At 35.1% G+C, this 21,357-nt stretch overlaps 4 protein-coding genes and 1 long non-coding RNA gene across 8 annotated transcripts in view; 2 read left to right on the top strand and 3 right to left on the bottom strand.

The window, feature by feature from the left end:
- The window catches only part of fev (FEV transcription factor, ETS family member), a 3,030-nt gene extending 1,140 nt beyond the window's left edge, over positions 1–1,890 (bottom strand). The window contains exons 1-2 of the mRNA XM_016454309.1: positions 1,220–1,890; positions 694–765 (exon numbers count right to left, since the gene is read on the bottom strand). Of these exons, the coding sequence (XP_016309795.1) occupies positions 694–765; positions 1,220–1,307 (160 nt within the window). The 5' untranslated portion in view covers positions 1,308–1,890. The remainder of the gene's footprint in view (positions 1–693; positions 766–1,219) is intronic.
- Positions 1–4,514, top strand: part of LOC107663907 (uncharacterized) — an 18,652-nt gene extending 14,138 nt beyond the window's left edge. Inside the window, exons 2-3 of the long non-coding RNA XR_001631399.1 lie at positions 1,767–1,769; positions 4,504–4,514. This is a non-coding gene — a long non-coding RNA (uncharacterized LOC107663907). The remainder of the gene's footprint in view (positions 1–1,766; positions 1,770–4,503) is intronic.
- A 1,460-nt stretch (positions 4,515–5,974) lies between these two features.
- On the bottom strand, positions 5,975–8,825 carry cryba2b (crystallin, beta A2b). Of its 2 annotated transcripts, none has more exons than XM_016454337.1 (5): positions 8,733–8,825; positions 8,268–8,452; positions 7,166–7,307; positions 6,850–6,992; positions 5,975–6,196 (listed from the first exon to the last, which is right to left on the bottom strand). In XM_016454337.1, exons 2-5 carry the CDS (start codon positions 8,426–8,428, stop codon positions 6,049–6,051), a joined length of 594 nt encoding a protein of 197 aa, XP_016309823.1. In that variant the 5' UTR covers positions 8,429–8,452; positions 8,733–8,825; the 3' UTR covers positions 5,975–6,048. The 2 variants fall into 2 exon arrangements, with proteins under 2 accessions (XP_016309823.1, XP_016309824.1); XM_016454338.1 differs by having other exon boundaries at positions 8,737–8,818.
- Positions 8,826–13,712: 4,887 nt separating this feature from the next.
- Positions 13,713–18,515, bottom strand: umps (uridine monophosphate synthetase). Its single transcript, XM_016454314.1, is given in 6 exon segments — positions 13,713–14,233; positions 14,440–14,554; positions 14,705–14,880; positions 15,784–16,455; positions 17,889–18,027; positions 18,217–18,515. Coding segments are annotated over 6 exon segments (1,473 nt in total). The 5' UTR covers positions 18,412–18,515; the 3' UTR covers positions 13,713–14,057.
- Positions 18,516–19,834: 1,319 nt separating this feature from the next.
- The window catches only part of LOC107663837 (alpha-aspartyl dipeptidase), a 4,890-nt gene continuing 3,367 nt past the window's right edge, over positions 19,835–21,357 (top strand). The window contains exons 1-4 of one of the 3 annotated variants that reach the window (XM_016454184.1): positions 19,835–19,879; positions 19,968–20,225; positions 20,574–20,662; positions 20,751–20,825. In XM_016454184.1, the coding sequence (XP_016309670.1) occupies positions 20,131–20,225; positions 20,574–20,662; positions 20,751–20,825 (259 nt within the window). In that variant the 5' untranslated portion in view covers positions 19,835–19,879; positions 19,968–20,130. Of the gene's footprint in view, positions 20,226–20,573; positions 20,663–20,750; positions 20,826–21,357 lie in introns of all 3 variants that reach the window. The other 2 variants (XM_016454186.1, XM_016454185.1) reach the window with 2 other exon arrangements.

Genomic DNA, 21,357 nt, shown 5'->3' with positions numbered 1-21,357 from the left:
CCCAAAAAAACAAAATGGAAGAATGAGTTAAAACAGAACACAATCTTGCTACTCAAGCTGTGTATTAACACACACACACACATATATATATATATATATATATATATATATATGGTTCTTTGGAGATTAAAAACGTTTTTTTATGTTTCATTATAGGTTCTTTGGTGTATTGGCTTCTTGGTTCTAAAAAATAAAGGTTCTTTGATATCTATGAAGAACCGTTCTCTGTTGCGTAAAAAGGTTTTTTAGAACTAAAAATTGCTCTTTAAAGAAATATTCACTGAAACCTTCTTTTGGGAACACATAATTTTGAAACTTTTATTTTTAATAGATTTTTTTTTTTATTAATTAAAAGAAAAAATTTAGGCCTCGTCATAAATATAAAATGAAATAAAATCATATAAGCAGTCAAACCCCTTTGAATAATAATATTAATAATAACAATAATAATAATACATTTTATTTAAGACGCCTTTCAGATCACTCAAGGTCACCGTACATCAAGAGCAATAAACAATAAACAATGTCAATGAATCATAAAAAGAGAAGCCATAACAAAAGTTGCAACAATACAATAAGAGAAAGAAAATAAAAAAACAATGCACACAATATCATATTTTTAAAATTATGCAATAACATTTTTTGCACGAAAGTGAGAGCATTTGCCTGTCGACAATTCATCGCAACACTCACCTTTTTGCACTCCTGTGTTGATGGGGGTCCAAGAAGAGCTTTTGCTTTCCTTCAAAAGATTTTCTGTAGGGTCTGAAAGAAAGCGTTTGAAAATACGTCTGACATTTAGAATTTAGCTGTGATTTTATTGAAAATGCCTTCTGAAATATTGGAGTAATAAAACGCAACAGATGCATTAAACATATTTCCCCGTCTGTGTATTTGTAATTTGTCATTTTAAACAAAACACGTAATGTCACTCATCAATAATCATCATTAACAAATCGCAGCAAAAGAGGTTAAATATTATGAGTATTGTCGTGTTGCTGCTCGATGTATTTGCCCAGACTTCAGCGCTGAGGTCAGGAAACGCGTCCAGGAAAAAGGATATCCGATTTCCGACAAAAGAGGACATGCGTTCCAGATGGAGAAGTCAGAGACACCGGCGATGGTGCGCAGCATTGCACCCGCGGACCCCTAGCATCGCCCTTTTCTTTTCAGTCATTTCAGCAATATTTCTCATTTTACACACAAAAAGACTGTGTACCTGAGAGATACATGTTAAACATAAGGCTTCCTCCGCAGTTCTGTCGCATTGTGGTGGCGGTGGAGGACGTGAAAGGGTAGGCTTTCATTGGCGCAAAGATTTTTATTAAACTTTATCTCAAAACTGTGATCTGGAATAAATGCGAGACAGATTGAAGTTTCCAGGCAACTGTCACAAGCCCCATCTCTGAGACAATATTCAGACAGCAATTTCCTTCGGTGCATTGGTTTAATTAAAAGAGCAATTTACCTCTGTCATCCCTCCCCGTCTCCACAATAAAAAGGAACCGATAGAAATTCGGCCTTATCAATCCACCATCAAGGTTTAATAAAGTTTCTGCGTTAAGATCAGAGTTTCTATGGAGAATTGAAGTGTTTGACATGGAAACCGGTTCAGATCCTTTTTCTTTTCCGCCCTTTTACCTCTTTGCAAACAGAAAGGCCTGTTCCATGTTGGTTGAGAATATTTACCTTTTAACCATGCCTCAGTGCATAATGGGAAACAAGAACATTTTATCCCAAACTTATGCTGCTTTAATGAGCAATAGATGGTATGGTAAACCCATCTGTTACATAATGCATGTATGTACTGGCTGAGATTTTTTTATTTTTATTTTAATATAGCACATGATATTCTAACTTTCTAAATTCGCGTAATATTATACCTTTCTAAACTCGGCATAATAGACAATAACAATGGTCTTTTATTATAATGATAACATCTTTTTATTATACAAGTCCTTGAATTTCATGTATATTTCATGTAGGCTATACCTTTTTTACAAAACCAAATCTTAACAAATAACCAAACAATGATAAATGTAGATAGATTTAGATTCTGTTGTACGTATTTTACACTGTGATTTTTGAGTTTTAAACTGTTAAAACAACAACAACAACAATAACAGAACAGATTGGGTTCACCCTATATTTGACAATAATTCATACGACATTCCACTCGTGAACTAACCGAAAAGGAAGATAAATGTTTTTTTTTTTCTTGTGCCAAGTAAACATGCTAATGCTGACTGTCTGTACAGAGGTGTGTATTTATTGTTTAAAACTGACAATAAAGGTAAATATTTGGTAATAAAGGGTAAAGAAGTCTTATGATCGTGAAATAGGTCAGGTAGGTACTGTGTGTGCAGTCTAGCCTACTTATTGTGTTTATTTAACCTGTAAATTGCACAATGATTGATTGCATCAGCTTAAACTGTCAGAGTAGCATCATTATCGACATGGACAAACATTAATATCATCTGTAATAATTTTACTCATCTTCTGTGCATCGTTCTGACGCGCTCTGTCGTGTTGTCTCTGGCGTCCCAGACTTGCTTTAGCTGCCTGAGCCATTAAATAGATCGCAGGCAACTGAAAACAAGCCCCGGATGCAAGGCGATTCTTCAGTTTGTCCACGCGACATGGGTTACTTCATGCTGGTGCCGCGCTCCTAAATGCAACAATTAGAGAATTAAGGCAAAATAAATTAGAAAATACAAATTGTAAAGAGAATAGTTTAAATCTGGTATATATCTGAAGATTTAATTGTGTTTTTAATATCAGGTTATAGCTGTAAAGGACTTGCATGATTACACACTGTAAAAGCGAATCGTTCATTTAAGGAGATATTACTATCTGAATCCACAGGTTTTCTAGTTTATTTATTTTTTCCCTGAATGTTTTTTCCCTGAGAATTTTATTTGCGTTTGGAATCCAATCGTTTGAGCTAAAATGAGAGAAAAAAATGAAAATGTTAAAATCAGATATAGGGCGGTGGTGGGGATAACAATTAATTTAATAGTAAATTCCACCCTAAATTGATGCTCAAAATATAAAATGTACATGTTTGAATTATTGACTTACAAATTTCCCCAGTAGAGGGGGTAAATTGTACCAGCAGCACCCTTTATATTTGTTCAGTATTCATTTCAGTTTAGAGTTCGGTAGAAGCAACGTTAAACAACGTTAATCTGAAGCATGCAGAAACTAGAAAATGAGTTATATCTAAGCTTAAGATACATTGCGTTATAGAGATTAATCAACAAACTGTGTTGCCTGTGTCTCCTTCTCTTGTTTATGTAACCTTTTAGTCAGGTTGATTTAATTCTAACAAACACGAGTTTTATTTAAATATTTTACATGAATATAACTAATCAACTTATGTCATAGCCTACATTTAAGTAGCATATTTAGGTTAGTTATTAAAATGTTTTACTGTGTAGTTTAAAAGGTTTGATTTGTGATTCATAGCTGTATAACCTGACTGCTATTTCCTAAACTAACACACACTATAGTTCCGGTCTGTGTCCTGGTTTGCTCCCTCAATAAGTTGACTTACCCCGTCCTGTTATGTCAGACTGCAGCCTCACAGGTTTTCTAGTTTATTTATTTTTTCCCTGAATGTTTTTTCCCTGAGAATTTTATTTGCGTTTGGAATCCAATCGTTTGAGCTAAAATGAGAGAAAAAAATGAAAATGTTAAAATCAGATATAGGGCGGTGGTGGGGATAACAATTAATTTAATAGTAAATTCCACCCTAAATTGATGCTCAAAATATAAAATGTACATGTTTGAATTATTGACTTACAAATTTCCCCAGTAGAGGGGGTAAATTGTACCAGCAGCACCCTTTATATTTGTTCAGTATTCATTTCAGTTTAGAGTTCGGTAGAAGCAACGTTAAACAACGTTAATCTGAAGCATGCAGAAACTAGAAAATGAGTTATATCTAAGCTTAAGATACATTGCGTTATAGAGATTAATCAACAAACTGTGTTGCCTGTGTCTCCTTCTCTTGTTTATGTAACCTTTTAGTCAGGTTGATTTAATTCTAACAAACACGAGTTTTATTTAAATATTTTACATGAATATAACTAATCAACTTATGTCATAGCCTACATTTAAGTAGCATATTTAGGTTAGTTATTAAAATGTTTTACTGTGTAGTTTAAAAGGTTTGATTTGTGATTCATAGCTGTATAACCTGACTGCTATTTCCTAAACTAACACACACTATAGTTCCGGTCTGTGTCCTGGTTTGTTAAAGTTGACTTACCCCGTCCTGTTATGTCAGACTGCAGCCTGTCTCAGATCCAGCTGCTTTCAGCACTCTTGTCTGTCTTATAATCATTGCACTAAGAACGAGTGGCACACTTTTAATCAGCTCGTATGATATGTGTATTTGATAAAGGTGTGTGCAGTTGAACATTTATCAGGAGATCCTGGACTGGGTGTGGGATCGGGTGTTCAAACAGCAACTGCTCCGTCCACATCTGATCCTGTGAGTGGGTGTGTGCAGCCAAGTACGGCTAGAGTCCTGAACGGTTACAACGCAAACAAATATGAGGCGGAATCAGACCCGGATCCCAGGGTTACGAACCATTTGATTGGACGAACAAGAACCCGTACTTCCGTTAGCCCATCATTGTTACAAAGATTCGTCCATTGCATTAGATAGGCTGTTTTTCAACAGTGAAAAAAATAAAATAATAATAATCAAGAAAGAATATGTGCGACATGTGTTTAATCCACCAAGTTCAGGACCTCGGACAGCTCCAGACAAACCCAAACGGGTGAGACTCCCTCCCCCTCATTCATTTATAGTATACTGACGATAAATTCATTTTAATATATCATTATATATTATATAATCCCCCTTCATTTTCCATACTTATTGGCTGTATCATATGTTCTGTGTATAAATATACATAACATTTGTTTTTTTCTTGCTTTATCGACATCAACCCTGAACGTGGCTCGAGAACCAAGAAAGTGACTTTCAAGACTGGCAGTATTGACATGTTTCTGTAAAACTTATGCTGTCTGTTTTTAGTCCACGTTTGTGTGAACATGAAATGTAAATAAGATTACTGTTTGGTAATTGTTAACCGCACTTTAAATGTTTTTATTAAAAATGGTCAATTATTTATTTTTTATCTTTCTTTCTTTCTTTCTTTCTTTTCTTTTTTTGTTGCTTTAAAAATAAATGTTTTTAAACTCAGAGTTGTTTTCAATGTCCTTTTCCACGGGTGTTATGTAGAATAAAGTATGATATTTTAAATGATTTAGTGACAAATTCAATCTAAGTACAGTACATTACAGTATTCCCCTCTATAAATACAATGCATTGCTGTAGAGAAAACAGATGAATGCAGCAAAAATACATGATACTACAGCAGGATATTGTTTTTGGTGATAACAGCACATTTTGTTTATAGTGGTAGTCCTACAAAAATATAGTCAGTATATTTTATATAAATATATAGCCTACTGTGTGTGTGTGTGTGTGTGTATGTATGTATGTACCTGTATGTATGTGTTTATATAAATTTATATGTGAATGTAGCTGAAATCCTCAAAAGCAGGTCCACGAAGAACAAATAATGAGGCATTAACATAAAGATACTCATGCTCTTGTTTATTATAGATATAACAGTCTCATATCCATCATATAGGTGGTGTAGGACATCAAGCAAGAGTTTTTGTTGTTCAGCTGGCATAAAACATCCTAATTGTTAAATATAATGAAGTGGCTTATTCCTTCATCAGTCTAGTCCGAGTATTTTAGAAAAAAAACATTCTTAAAATGTCTGCATAATTACATTTACCTAGAAATGTAGGAGGCCAGCTCTAATTACATATGACTTAAAAAAGCATCAGATCTGCTTGTTTTACATCAAGAATTACCACTTAGCAGATCCATGAATTGAGCAGAGATGTATATGGAAGCAAGGAATTGCCACAATCACTCTTTTACTATAGTTTATATAATGTCTTTATTGCCTATAGTATTGACACGGCATGACATGGTGTACACAGTGGTGTTGGGTTTTAATGCTGAATTCTGCGCATAGACTGGATCTGATTGGTGTGTGCCTGGGTGCCGTACTCCTTGTAGCATCTGTACTCTCCTTGGTGTCTGTCCCTTTCAAAGATGTACTGATATCCACGGTAACCGGGAAACTGATAGCCTACCCAGCTGCCAGAGAAAAGGGCAAATCTCATTTACTGCACCGCACACAAATAAGACTGTGCAGGGAGCTGATGCATTAGTGATGCATTATTTGTCACAAAGAAATGGACATCCACAAAGGACAACACTCTGTATAATATGAGTTTTAAAGGAAATTATATATATATATAAATACAGTATACACCCTCAGAAAAAAGGTACAAAAGTTGTCACAGGGGCAGTACCCTTTCAAAAGGTACACATTGGTGCCTTATTTACCCCTAAAGGGTGCATATGAGTACCTTGAAGGTGCATAATAATACCTAAAGTGTACATATTTGTACCTTTTGAAAAGATACCATCTTTGTGAGAGTGTAAAATCACAAAGTAATGTATGTTACAAATACATTTTTTGATTGCATGTATTGTAGATATGCATTTTTACTGAAAATCTAATATATTACGTATATATAAATATACTATATAAAATATAAAAAGTAAAATATATAAAATAAGTGTATAATATATATCTAAAAAATGTGTATACATTTTTTTATGGCTTTAGTAACAAACATTCAAAAAATACTGAATAATTAAATATAGTTATTCAATATTTAGTTATTTATCCTAGTTTATTAATGACAGATGACCTGTGTTAAAAAGGTGATGAGGTGACTTACGCTCCAGAGTTGACTTTGATTGAGGGAACTTCCTTGCTGCACCAACCCATGGCTTGAAGGGAGGGATAATCCTCACACATCTCAAATTTACGTCCCATGAAGTCTTCACACTCATAGTGGGTAATCTTACTGTCACTGTGGTTCTGTCGGGGAGAGGGTGAGTATGGGAAATGAGATCACGGAGGTGATGACTTTGAGGATATTTGTTATGAAGTAAACCTAATGTGCTGAAATTGCAGAGATGATGAAAGAGGTGTAGGAGTATGTCTTCACAGATTTGACATAATGTTGCTTGTGCCCCCCGGGATAAACTTACAGCACATTTAATAGGTCTGAAAGAGAGCATGTGCTCTGTTCTGTAACTGCTGTTGCCACTCCAGGCCTGGTAACAGGGATAGTCTCCTTTCTCCAGGATAAACTGCTGGCCCTGGAACTCGGGATACTCATACCCCACCCAGCTGAGAGAGACAGAATGTCATAGTCAACGCAAACCAGGAAACAACAGCGTTTTACATGGCAGTGATCTCTACTGATCAGGACACAAAAGCAAAGCAAACACAATGGTGTGGACTGAATGGAGCGGCTCTGTGTTGCTTTATCAGCTCATCTGTCATCACCACAGCAGGCAGCTGCCAGCCACACGGACTATCGCCGCTATCTCTCTGTTGTTGTTCCAGTTTTAACAAAAAACAGCATTGAAGCTATAGTTACAGTTGGAAATATTGTTCATGACTATTATGTAGTTTTGTGGGGCACTGCTATCAAGTAAAGAGATACAAATAGTCATTGTAATTCTAATATAGGCATATTTTAAGTAGTAAAAAACAATAATAATGTAATTATATAATTGTAATTATTATTATTATAGATTAATCGATTAATTTTAAAATACATATAAAATTCTATTTTTCCTCTTATGCTCGCCCAGGTCAAAAGTACAGTAAAACATTCATATTATGAAATATTATTACATGAAAAAAAATTTTTAGTGTGATGGCAAAGCTGAATTTTCAGCAGCCATTATTCCAGTTTTCAGTGTCACGTGATCCTTCAGATCCTTCTGATTTTACATTATTTTTCCTTATTATCAATTTTAAAAATACTTGTGCTGCTTACTATTTTTGTTTACATTGTTTCAAGATACTTTGATGAACAGAAAGTTCAAAAGAATAGCATTTACTTGAAGTAGAAATCATTTGTAACATTATAAATGTCTTTACTGCCACTTTTGATTAATTTAATGCATTAAAAAACAGACGTGTATATATATTTTATATCTATGCACATATTACTTCTAATTTTACAAAACTCTCACTCATTTCGATCAATAAAAATATATCTCTAATATTAAACATGACAATCATATATCCTCTCTGCTTCACATTTTGCACATTAAAACATCCAGAGGCTACACTTACGGGCCGTTCTCCACCTTAATGGAGCGAATCTTTCTGAAGTCTCTGTCCAGAATGTTCTGGCACTCAAATCTGAATTCACAGCTCTTGCCCTGGAAGTATTCCTCCTCGAACACGGTCATCCTAAACTTCCCCGTCTGCTCCAACTGCTCCTGCGGATTCATGGCTGCTGTCGATCACCGCACTCTCTATCAGGAAAATGAGGAGAGGAGAGGGGCATAACCAAGACCACAGCGTGAATTCATGCACATGTGAGAAATTCCTGGGTAGATCAAGTGAAAATCGATTCCTGGATCGAGTGTTGACAGTATGTGTTTCCTGCTGACATTATCAAAAAAGATAATAAGCAAAAAAGATAATAAGCAAAAAAAAAAGGTCAATATGATCACATTTGCTCTGTCTGTGCTCTTTAGCATTGTACAGGAATCTGATGTTTCACTTTGAGGGCTAAGACAGTGGCATACTCACGTACTGAGGTGGGACAGATCCAGTATAATCAATGTGGTGGCCAAGCCCTTGTCCAGTGTTTTTATAGGACAGGGCTCCTCATTTAGTGCAGAATGCGCATAAGGCCTGCACACTCAGCAGCAGCCAACAGAAAAACCGCATTAGCCTTCACTATTGTGGCGCCATGTGCAGCCTATTGTGGAGGTCTTAGACCCACTGACTCATCAAAACTCCACTATCTGCCCCCACGCCAGACTCTTGGCTATTTACAATGGCTATGCTTTGACATGAGACTTTAATCGGATAGAGTAAATAAAAGCAGAATTGCTGAAGATTAGACTGAGCCCTGCATGGTCACTCTCTGCCTGCTTGTGGATTCTCTCTCTGGGCAGAACTGGCTGCTGTTGGCCAGTAGGAGGATTTCTCTCACACTTTAATGATATTAGAATACACTTCACAAACAATTTGATCCACAATATATTTAGGCAACGCAGAACTTAACTATTTTCTTTGAATATGCAAGACTTCCGATTCATTTATAGCCGCAGTTATAAATGAATCGGAAGTCTTGCATATTCTCTATAGAGTAATACTTCATAACAAAGTGCAGTAAACCTACAATAGTAAAACCTATTGCGCTAGAAACCAGTGTGTTAATGATTACGATAATGAATTAAAAGAATATACCAGTTTGTAATACCAAGCAGCATAAAATGCTGTTTTTGTTTGGCTAAAATTGCTGGAAGCGATTGTTTGACTCACATATTCGAGTTACAAATGGCCGCACCCGCACTTACATTAAAAAAGGGCCTAAGGTGAAGTAGGCCTATAATTCACTTTGCTAAATACACCTCAGATAATAATATACATATATATGTTTTATCTGTAATAACTGCAGCTGTTCAGAAACATATATAGGCCTACGGCATACAGTTGTTTTATGTCTTTGTACAATAAAGGCTAAAACAACTTTAAATAATAGGTACGTCATTAAAAATAATTGAGATAAATGTTTGAAATTTGATCAGCATAGGAAGATTTATCATATCAAGCCCGTGTTGTTTCATTTAGAGCATGATCATGTTAATAAAAAGTAGGTCATTTTAATTTATTTTAAACATTAGAACTAGTCCAGTGGTCAGCCTTGTTGATGACATCTGGTGGTGTAAAACTTTACTGCATGACCAGTATAGCTGAGTTTCAGTAGCCTACATTTTAACATTTTTAGGACCTTTATGACCACGGCATTATTTTGTATTATTCATAGAACTAAATTTATTACAATGATGTTGGAAACACAACCCTATGAAACATTCTGATAAGCCAAGGCATGAATATGCGTGCATGCACATGTGATTATTCTCACCTGTTAGGTGTTGTTTGGGTAAGAACAGGTGCTGTAGGGATGCAAGACACACAGCTGGTGTCCTGTTATCCTGATTTTACTTATCTGAGAGAAACAATGTATGTATAATTAAGTTGCATCCATAACTTAATTTTTATAAGAGCACAGAGTAAGTGCAACATAGTTGTACTCAAAAGTCAGTAAACTTTTTTTTAAAGGAAGGTATATTTAAATTCATCAATGATGCATTAAATTCAAAACTGATATAAGATTCAGAAAAATCTGTAAAAAGGAATGATTTCTGTGACACTGAAGACTGGAGTAATGATGCTGAAATTTCAGCTTTTCCAAAACATACATACATATATATATATATATATATACACATATATATACTGTATATACACACATACATACATAGAGAGAGAGAGAGAGAGAGATTTTAAAGATGTAATAATTTACAATATTACTGTTTTGATATACTTTGTCAAATAAATGCAGCTTTTATGAGCATGAGACTTCATTCAAAAACATTAAAACATTATGAGGATACATCAGTGTTCAATGTACACATTCCAAATGCAAAACAGTGTAACGGTCAGTGATTTGACATGCAAATCAGTCCTTTGCAAATCAGAAAGTGTGACACTTCCGTCTCATTCCAAAAGTAAACTGTGTCATTGTATCCTCATAGTGGCATATCTGTCTATTTGAACAAAATAAAAAGTTTCGTTTATAGATAGGCCTATCTAAAAATGGAAAAATGTAAGTTTAAATACTAATTGAACTGTAAAATATCCACATTTCATATAGATGTGAAGATAAACATATGTAGTATTTTTATTTTTAGTTTATTGTTGTTACGTGTTGTCAGTATCATCAAACCATGTAGGTGGTAATATTGTTTTTCCTGATAGCCATTCATTTACTTTGCAGGTGTGCTGGTGAGGTGAAATAGTTAGTGCTGGGTGACGTTTTCTTTAGGGTGCCATGGAAACTAATCCTTCTCAGGGCAAATGTGAACAGCTCCAGACAGTGCAGGTGACATCTGCTCAGATAATGTCCTTTATGTTTGAGCACAAGCCGAGCGCTTCTGCAGAACATGGCCACGACAGACAGAGACAGACATTTCTATCTACTGCCAAAGGCAAGAGAAAAAAAGATAATTTGCATTTTCAACAGTAACTCTTTTAACTGCCACATAGCCAACAGGCAACGCCTGCCCAGCAGGTAGCTGTTTGCTAAGCACTTCATGGAATAATACTGCAAGATATGCTTCATTCAGACATAATATAATTGTCACAACATAAGCAGAACTGTAAATGCATCAAATGTAAATAAATAATCATAATAATAATAAACTTATAAAGTATTTGTTTCCACTTAAAAACGAATTGGTCAGTTTCTACAATTTTCTTAAGATTTTGTTTCTGTTTTATTAAAATAATGTATAATTTTTTAATACATTTTTCTGAATAATGCCCATTGAATAACCTTATAGAGATTAAATATGCTATTACCTGTTGACTCAAAGAAACACTCTGACAAGGATAGAAATATTTAGTAAGGATATTTACACACTCGTAAACAATGGGGCTTTTCTTAATGATCTGACTAGAAAATATTTCTGTATTTCAGTTTTAATGGCACCATTTTATTGGAAATATACTGATTATTACATTTATATTGTTCTTAAAACACAAATACAATTAAGATGATAATATAAAGGTTTATTTCACAATCTGTTGACTTTACAGTATTACGAGTGCTACTGGTTTAAAAATAAATAAATAAATGAGCTTTTAACATGTTTCCTTTTGTCTAAATGCCAAATAAATAAATAGGCTATGAAAATAAGACATGACATTTGTAGCCTATCCTTTGTCTACATATGTCACAGCCTAAGCATTCTTTCTAGTTAGTCAGCATATTATTGGCGTTGTATTACTTGTTGTAGAATGGTAAAGCCTCGGTGAAGAGTGTGACAACAGTGAAATGTCAGTCGATGTGTCCCGCTGCTGTGGTGCTTTACTGACGCGTGTCTGCATCTGCGTAACGCGAGCCGAACGAACAAAACCTTTTCATCTGCAGGTATTGTGCGTGTGGCTCAACGTGAGACAAGTACAGAAAACACACAAAACATCCATCCTGGACGTCCATTCATTCATTAGGTTTCTGATGATGACTTGTCTTCTCTCCTTGAAGACACAACCATAAGACCAACAGATCATGTGTGCAATGATTTTCTCAAGTAATAACTTTCTTCAACAATACAAACATCATATAATAATCAGTAGTAGTCCGTGTAAATTAAAATACGAATAGGCCTACTAGTACACTCAAATTATTAATTATAAGGCTACATTTAGGCAGCCTACTAAAGTGTTAACAAAACTGGAGTAAAAAAATTAAAAAATAAACAAATCTTACCGTGTCATTCAGCGAATCAGTGGCGTTTTAATAGTACCGCTAATGCACACTGACCTGAGGCCTTTGGCTTTACATAGCAGTGTCGGTGTATTTAGTTTTCACGCGGGTAAATGCATTGATCTGCTCTCCGTCTTCAGCGCGCGGAACTCTGTCCTGGACACCTGTCACACGGCACTTTCCTCTCATCCAATATTGACACAGGGAGTGAAATGGGAGGGCCAGAGTAGATTACTTCTATTATGTCAATCATGTCGCTCTGTGCAAACCGACCTCGCGTTTCGTCGAGATAAAAATCGAGGAGACATCTGGAGCGCATGAGGTCAGTGCGCGAGATCATACAAAGGTGACCCCTTTAAACCTGCTCTCTGCTGAAGGTGAACGATTCATAAATATAATCGGAGCATTAAATGGTAGCCTATAAATACACACTTTTGCTAATAGCTTGCTCAGCTCATGTTATTTTTAAGTATTTCTTTATGTTTGCTCTTCGTACGACAAGGAAAAGGGGAAAAAAGTTAAAATGAGGTCAAGGAAACTGCATATATATACTTTTATATCCTTAGAAATCATACGATAATAAGATAAATATTAACTTTTTGTTTTAAATGTGGTATACAGCATGCCTCACTGCTGTTAATGACATTAAACCACAACACATTTGCCAAAGAAAAGCAGGGGACAATGACCGACAGAAATAATAATTTAAGGCCATATTTTCAAATATATGAAAGGCTTAACATTTGATTATAACGTTATTGTGCAGTCGTTTTTATTTATCATTTAAACACTTTATTTGCAGCAACAGCCATTAAATAGCTGATGTTTTTCTGCCCCCTACTGGATTTGACAAAAGATAACAAGTAGAGACTTTCAAAATGTATTTTTGGCGTTGACAAAGGTTGCAAGACCTTAGTTACTTAATACATACTTAAGGCAGTAGAGAAATTAGTTGTCACTTTTCATACATCATGGTTTATTTTTGAAGCTCAATTTTTGTTCAGGTACACTTCTTTTGAAAAGTCTGGAGTTTAGAAAGATTTTTAGAAGAAATTAATACCTTTATTCAGCGTGGACACATTCAATTTCAAGTGAAGTTACAAAAATAATGTAACAAATCAAATAAATGCATTTTTTTAAATTCTATTTTTTTTTTTAAATCTTGAAAAAAGTATCACGTAACGTTTCAACAAAAAAACACTAAGCAGCACAACTGCTTTCAACATTGATATGAAATGTTTCCTCAACAACTGTTTTTACTGTACCCAGACTTCGAATGGTAGTGTATACTTTCATGTCTAGGCTTATAGATGCAGTTACCACCAGGCCAGATCCAGCTAGGTGTACAAGACAAAGAAACATAAGCCCGTCTTCACTGTTCATTATATTTAAATTGCAATTTTGCAATAAAATATTTTTAGTAATAATTATAGTGAGATTTTGACTGACATGACAACATTTTACTAGTGTACAAAACATGGAGGGAATAATAAGAATTAGGTTTGTATTCAAGTGGATGGAATGACTAAGCTGGACCAGACGTGATTCAACTTCTCTTTCCTGAGGGGGTTTCATTAGCTGGCCAGTGAGAGTCTTTTCAGATATGCCTGCCAGCCTGCTGTTCTGTATTCTTCTGCAGCTCTGAGCCGATCTGAGCTGGCAAGAATACCTCGTCCCACAATGATGATATCGGAGCCTTTAGTGCAGATCACATCTTCTGGACTTGAATACTGCTGTCCAAGTCCATCCCCTGGAGAATAAAAGATTAAGAAATTAAGCACATGTATCAGATGTGTAAAAAAAAGAACAAATACTTTGTATTTCAATTGTTAAAATACAACATATTCTATTAGAATGCATTTTTGTGCTGTTGTAGCGTCACCTTTCTCTGACAAGACTCCTTATTTTGTCATAAGATACACAGAAATGCTAATGCCAGCCCACAGTAAAACGTACCTCCTGTCAGCAATTGCACTCCTGGAGTCATGTGAACCAGACCAGGCTTTTCACTGATCTTTGATCCACTTATGAATCCAAACACAAAATCTGTATGGTCTTCAGCCATCTTGACCTAAAAGACATTTCAATCAACTCCAATGGAGAAACAAGAAGCTGAGCTCTGGTAGCTATCAAAGAACATTAGTGTTATGAAATAATAAACAAGTATTATCAGAGGTGAGAGCAGTGTTCATAAGTTCTTCACAGAGAGCAGAAGACGTACCACTGCTTGAGTGTAATCTCCTGTTGCTAGGGAACCCTGCGAGCTCATCTGAGCAATGAGCAAACAGCCGTGACCCAGAGGCTTGCCAACTGCACCGAGACCCTGCAGCACACCCGGACCTGGCAACGCATGGGCATTAATGATGTGTGCCCACGAAGAGATCCGATAGAGACCGCCTTAAAACAAAAAAAAATGTGTCGATTATTTATATTAGGAACGCTTGTGCAGAAATTAATATAACATTAAGAGAACTAATAAAACTTAAACTAAAATAAACCTTTCGTCATCATTTACTCACACTTATGTCATTCCAGAACTGTATGACTGTATTTTTCCTGTGGAACACAAAAGGAGGAATCTGAACATATGGCTTCAGAAACTTTGAAATATATTTGTCTACTTTTGTTTTTTTTTTATTTTTTTATTTTGTCCATATGTTTGCATGGAGAACTGCTGCATTAAGTTTATGCTTCACGGAAAGTCATACAGGTTTTGAACGACATGAGGGTGAGTAAATGATGACAATTTATATACAATCAAGCAGAAATAGCAAAGTTTATTAAAATGGCATTATAAATGGCACATTTATTAAAATGAGGCTTCAGCAAACCTTCAAAGGCAACTCAAAAATATCTTATATATATATATATATATTAGCACTGTTTTGTGTCTTTGAAGTCTCTTTAAATACACAAGACTCTTCAAATAACTTTTTTGGAAAACCCTAATTATGAGGTAGCTTCATTTTAAAATGGTTATTTCCAGAACTACAAAAGTCATGTAAATGAATAAACTTTTATAACTTTATGGGATTTTTGTAATGAATATACATTTTTCTAGTTATGCCAAGCTCTAAAATATTATTCTGGGTAAAATTCTTATACAATGAATTATGAACAGCTAGAAAAGTCATAGCGTCTTTATGTCATGGACTAGGTGTAACATCCAATTTAATAATTAGAAAAAAAAACCCATGACATTATGTAAAATGTCTTTGCTCTATGGATATCTGGTGCAGACTGTAAGTGAAAGCAACATTTTAAGACTAGTAAAGAGCTCCATCACCCTGTGAAACAAACCTTCATACTGATGCTTGACTGTGTTTCCAATGTCTGCAAACTTGCGATCCTCAAAAATCAGGAAGTTGTGCTTTATAGCCAACTCTTTCAGACTGCTGGCGACATCTGCAGTGAAGTCCTGCAGGATGTCCACATGAGTCTTCAACACGCATATCAGTGGTCCCAATGCATCCGCAATCTCTAGCAGCTCCTCAGAACGAGTCACATCTGCAGACACACACAGATTGGTCTTCTTGTCTTCCGTGATCTTCAGCAGGCGGGCAGCGAGAGGGTGAGTGTCTGGCAATGCAGCCCGAGCCCCATAGCTGAGCTCCTTACAGCTCTTTTTAGGAGCTGAGAAGCCATTCGTCTTTGTTGATATGTAGGTGTTATTTTCTTGAATGAACCTCTCAACGTTTTGAGAAGTGGCCGTGTCTATTCGACCAGCTTTAAGTAACACATCCAGAAGTCTGGAGACAGAAATGACTGAATGTAGAGTGATGCCACGGTCAGCTAGCCTGGCTCTGCCTCCCTGCTCTCGGTCCATTAACACGACGGCATCCGTGATCTTCAGACCTTCCTTCTCAAGCACCTCAGCGGTTTCTAGAACACTGCTGCCACTGGTCACGACATCCTCTACGATTAGACATCTGTCACCGGGGTGGATGGTTCCCTCGACGAGACGTTTCGTTCCTGGGGGATATCAAAATACAAATCAATACAGGTTAGGGCTGGACGATATGGCCAAAATTGATATCACGATATATTTCTTAATTTCGGTCGATAGGATATAATTCCGATATCGATATGAACATCATATCACCGTTATTGAAAAAAATTATATCGCGATACATATTGATATTGAATTATTGTCCAGCCCTAACACAGGTCAGTGTTATTTTAGTATCATTAAGATACTATTATAGCATTTATTAATATTTGAATTTATTTTTATATTTTCCATTTTAATTTTAGTAATTGTGTTTAAAAAAATGTCTCTATAGTTTTTAGTAATTTTTATTTCAGTTTTAGATATTTTAGTACATTAGTACATTTAGTTAAACTAAATGAAAATCAGAAATGTCATGTTTGCAACAAGCTAAATAAGTTTTTTTATATACATATTGTCAATGCTTAGCAATTGTGTTTGTCATTGTTATAAGTTTTCTCCTTAAAGAAAATAATAAGTCTGTACAGTTTTTAGTAATTTTTGTTTCAGTTTTAGATATTAGTACATAAAAATTAAACAAAATGAAAAAAGTTGCCTTTGCAACTACCCGAAATGTTCAAGTTTTTTTGCCACTTTAATTTAAAATTTAATTAAAGGGGTCATATGGTGGGGGCGTGTTAGAATGAGCCGTTTTAGGGGGGCGTGGCAGAGTCTTAACTTTGATAAAGAATATCTCTTTGGTTTTGAGACTTTAGTCTTTGCAACTTCAGGGATCTTATCTATGCACAATCAGCTTGTAACACTCCAAAGAGAAAGGAAAACTTGAAATCGCATCATATGACCCCTTTAAAGTTTTAGTAATTGTGTTTCTCTCTCTTATTTTAATGTCTACACAGATTTGAGTCATTTTTATTTCAGTTTAGTTATTTTAGGACGTCAAGCTAAAGTAAAGGAATGTTGCTTTTGCAACTAGCTTAAATAAAATAAATTTAGGTTTTTAAAATGTATTTCAGTTAATGTTTATTTCATTTCAAGAAATGAAAACTTTGGTTTTAAGTGACTATAATAATACAGATTCACACTGCAAATCACACTATGAAATATGTAAATAAACTATTTGTAAATCCAAATAATTAACAAAGACATAAATATATGGGCACAGTTTAATCGCATGACATTCCATTTTGTCGATGAGAAAGTGTCCAAATCGATTTTGTATTCATTTTGAATATCAAATCTAACACTATATAAATAGCCTAACAAGATTTTTTTGTGAACTGTTTTACAGTTGTGCCTTCTTTTTGCACAAATACTGCTTGGTTTGAAATGTTGCTACCTAGCACAGTTTTTAAATGTGTCTTAAGTGTCCAAATACTTAACAGGGGATGGAGGGGTCGATAATACAATAAATCGATTACTGATAGTTAAATAGTCAGTTAAATTTGCATTATTTTACCATAGTCCTTTGCCTCCTTTCGTCGAATAAGCATGGGATATTGTTTGGTAGAGCAGATGATGGTGGCCAGAGGAAGAGCTGTGTAAGGGACACCACACACACTATCAAACTCAACTCCTGCATCCTCAGCACAAATGCGCTCTCACACACACACACACACACACACACACACACACACACACACACACACACACACACACACAAATAACATGATATTAACATATGATCAACAAATTAGATTAATCTAAAGGAGCATTTTTAACTTCTTGAAACTTGTTTATAAAACAGTTTTGGTAGGAAAACGCGCATAACAGTACAGAATCATTACTCAAAGTGAGCACGTGCTTACCTGGCTCATCAACGCTGGATGGGAAACTATTACTCTAAGATCAAAATATATCGGCGAAGTGAGTCCACTTTTTAGCTTAAAAGTCCCAAACTTTACTGCTTGGATGTCGTGCAGATTCAGGATTAAACTGTCCAGACTAACGTTAGTGTCATCCATTTCGATTTGAGCAGCCATGTTTCACTAACTAGGGTAAAGTGCGGGTAACGTTAGTGATTTCTTCCCTCGCTCGGATCATTCCCAAACCACAGTGACGGCGAGTCGACGCGCACACACGTGATAGACTGGATGAAATCACTTGACAAAATAAAAGCATCAGTAGCCCTGTGTGGACTTAAAAACAAAACTGTTTTAAAACGCATTTTACAGTAGTTTATTTAATCAGACTCCTTGCTAATGCTTACTGCATAGCTAGCATTTTAAATATCCTTAATACAAACAATAAAATAATAGACCTATATACACACGGTTTGCACAAAAAGTATATTGACCTCTCATATTTCATCTTAAGCTCTTCAACATGACATTACTGTCGTTTTGGTAACAAGTTTCATAAAACTTGATTAAGTGGAAGAACGTTTGCTATGGTAGAAATGACACAACAACAATGGGACTGTGCTTTTTTTAAAGACAAAAATCACGTTCACACAATAATAACTGAGATGCTTTAAGTATTAGTTATTTAGATCAATCTATACAGCCATCTGAAAAGTAGCAAAAAATGACGCCGTTTTCATCTGTAAAAAATTTGATGAATAGATAAGACTTTTATTTTGATATATCGGCGAAGTGAGTCCACTTTTTAGCTTAAAAGTCCCAAACTTTACTGCTTGGATGTCGTGCAGATTCAGGATTAAACTGTCCAGACTAACGTTAGTGTCATCCATTTCGATTTGAGCAGCCATGTTTCACTAACTAGGGTAAAGTGCGGGTAACGTTAGTGATTTCTTCCCTCGCTCGGATCATTCCCAAACCACAGTGACGGCGAGTCGACGCGCACACACGTGATAGACTGGATGAAATCACTTGACAAAATAAAAGCATCAGTAGCCCTGTGTGGACTTAAAAACAAAACTGTTTTAAAACGCATTTTACAGTAGTTTATTTAATCAGACTCCTTGCTAATGCTTACTGCATAGCTAGCATTTTAAATATCCTTAATACAAACAATAAAATAATAGACCTATATACACACGGTTTGCACAAAAAGTATATTGACCTCTCATATTTCATCTTAAGCTCTTCAACATGACATTACTGTCGTTTTGGTAACAAGTTTCATAAAACTTTATTAAGTGGAAGAACGTTTGCTATGGTAGAAATGACACAACAACAATGGGACTGTGCTTTTTTTAAAGACAAAAATCACGTTCACACAATAATAACTGAGATGCTTTAAGTATTAGTTATTTAGATCAATCTATACAGTCATCTGAAAAGTAGCAAAAAATGACGCCGTTTTCATCTGTAAAAAATTTGATGAATAGATAGACTTTTATTTTGAAAACAAGTTGCCTGTAACGAGTACCTATAAAAATATCACAAATAACAAGTTCAAATAAAACAAAACAAACGATTTTACGTCTGTTTTAAAAAGTGGTTTGAAATTGTGATCTGCACTTCAAGATCTGCCTCTGCTGTCTCAGTAAATTGTTCATTTTGTGATGTTTTGCTTTAATCACGTGATTCCAGTAACGTTATAAGGTTTCTTATCAAGGCTTGTTTCTATGAAGGTCTGTCATCTGTGGAATAATCAGAGCGATATACTGTCTGACCAAAGGTTGTGTATTGGAGATTACGACCAAACTGATTTGAGAGTGTGCTGTCAGCAGAAAGAAGCACAGGTCATGTGCTGAGCTGACATCTGATCCACTTCTACATTTCTGAGGCAGAATCATGAAGAGAAGACTTCTGCTGGTATCTAACTCCACTCTTCATGGAGGAGGATATCTTCAACACTGTCAGCAGCAGATCCAAGACTTTTTTGGAAAGTAAGTTGCCAGCAATTTAACTAGAAGGCATTACACTTTTGGTAAAACTGTTCTAAGAATAGTTTTGCAATTACAGCCATAAACCCTTTATATATTAATATTCTGATACAAAATAAAAGGTTATATTCTGCCTGGGTATATTCTGATAATAATATTCTATCTGTATGCAGTCATGTCACTGGATAAGTGAAGCAAAGTACAAGTCCATTAATTGAACTTAAACACCGGTTATGACAAGTGCATATAAGCGTATGAAGACACACTTTTGTGGTTTTGTAATCATCAAATTAATCTGACCTGCATTGACCCCGGTTATAAGTGCGCATAACTTTGTTTTCTGTTCAACAGGAATGTAAAGAGGATCCTGTTTGTCCCATATGCACTGCATGATCGAGATGCCTATAGCAAGACAGCCAGAGACAAGTTCAAGACATTGGGTTTGTGTCTTGTTGATTTTACCACATGTATGTTGAGCACACAGTCACTGCCACATTGGCCTTCATCTCTTCTTTTCTCCTTTTCCAGGCTATGAGGTGGACAGTGTCCACGAGACACCAGACCCTGTGGATGCTGTTAGGAAAGCTGAAGGAATATTCATTGGTATGAAGGATTTTTAATAAATATACTGCTATACTAAAATATACATTTTCTTACAATTATCAGCATAAGAATATATTAAATATAATAAAATATATTTAATAGTAAAAAGAATTCACTTTGATTTTTGTTTTTTTTAAATATACGATTTATAAGACTTTCTCAGTATTTGGTTTGTTCCCCCTTTTTGGGTTCACAAATTTACTTACATTTAAGTAATCACCCAGAAATAGTGCAGTATCTTTGTCACAGTGTTTATTTATATACATTTTTCAAAATCCTTAAGCTTTAACCCTGTAATGTATGGTGACCATTACAGAGGTGTAGCTCTCTCAGGATGAATTATTTGGAATTATTATTTGCATATTATTATATGTGTAATCATGATGTTCTTGTTTTGAAGTAATAAAAAATTAACAACATTAAGTTATTGTTCTCTAAAACTAAACTATTGAAAATAGTTGTTCTTAACTGACAAAGATAAAATAAAATAAAATATAAATACTAAATACTAGATAAAAAAAAAAATATTGCC

The sequence above is a fragment of the Sinocyclocheilus anshuiensis genome, unplaced genomic scaffold (genome assembly GCF_001515605.1).
Source record: "Sinocyclocheilus anshuiensis isolate Anshui unplaced genomic scaffold, SAMN03320099.WGS_v1.1 scaffold976, whole genome shotgun sequence".
NCBI classification, from domain to species: domain Eukaryota; kingdom Metazoa; phylum Chordata; class Actinopteri; order Cypriniformes; family Cyprinidae; genus Sinocyclocheilus; species Sinocyclocheilus anshuiensis.
Note: the sequence above shows the minus strand (reverse complement) of the source record. Positions and strands in the feature narration are given on the sequence as shown.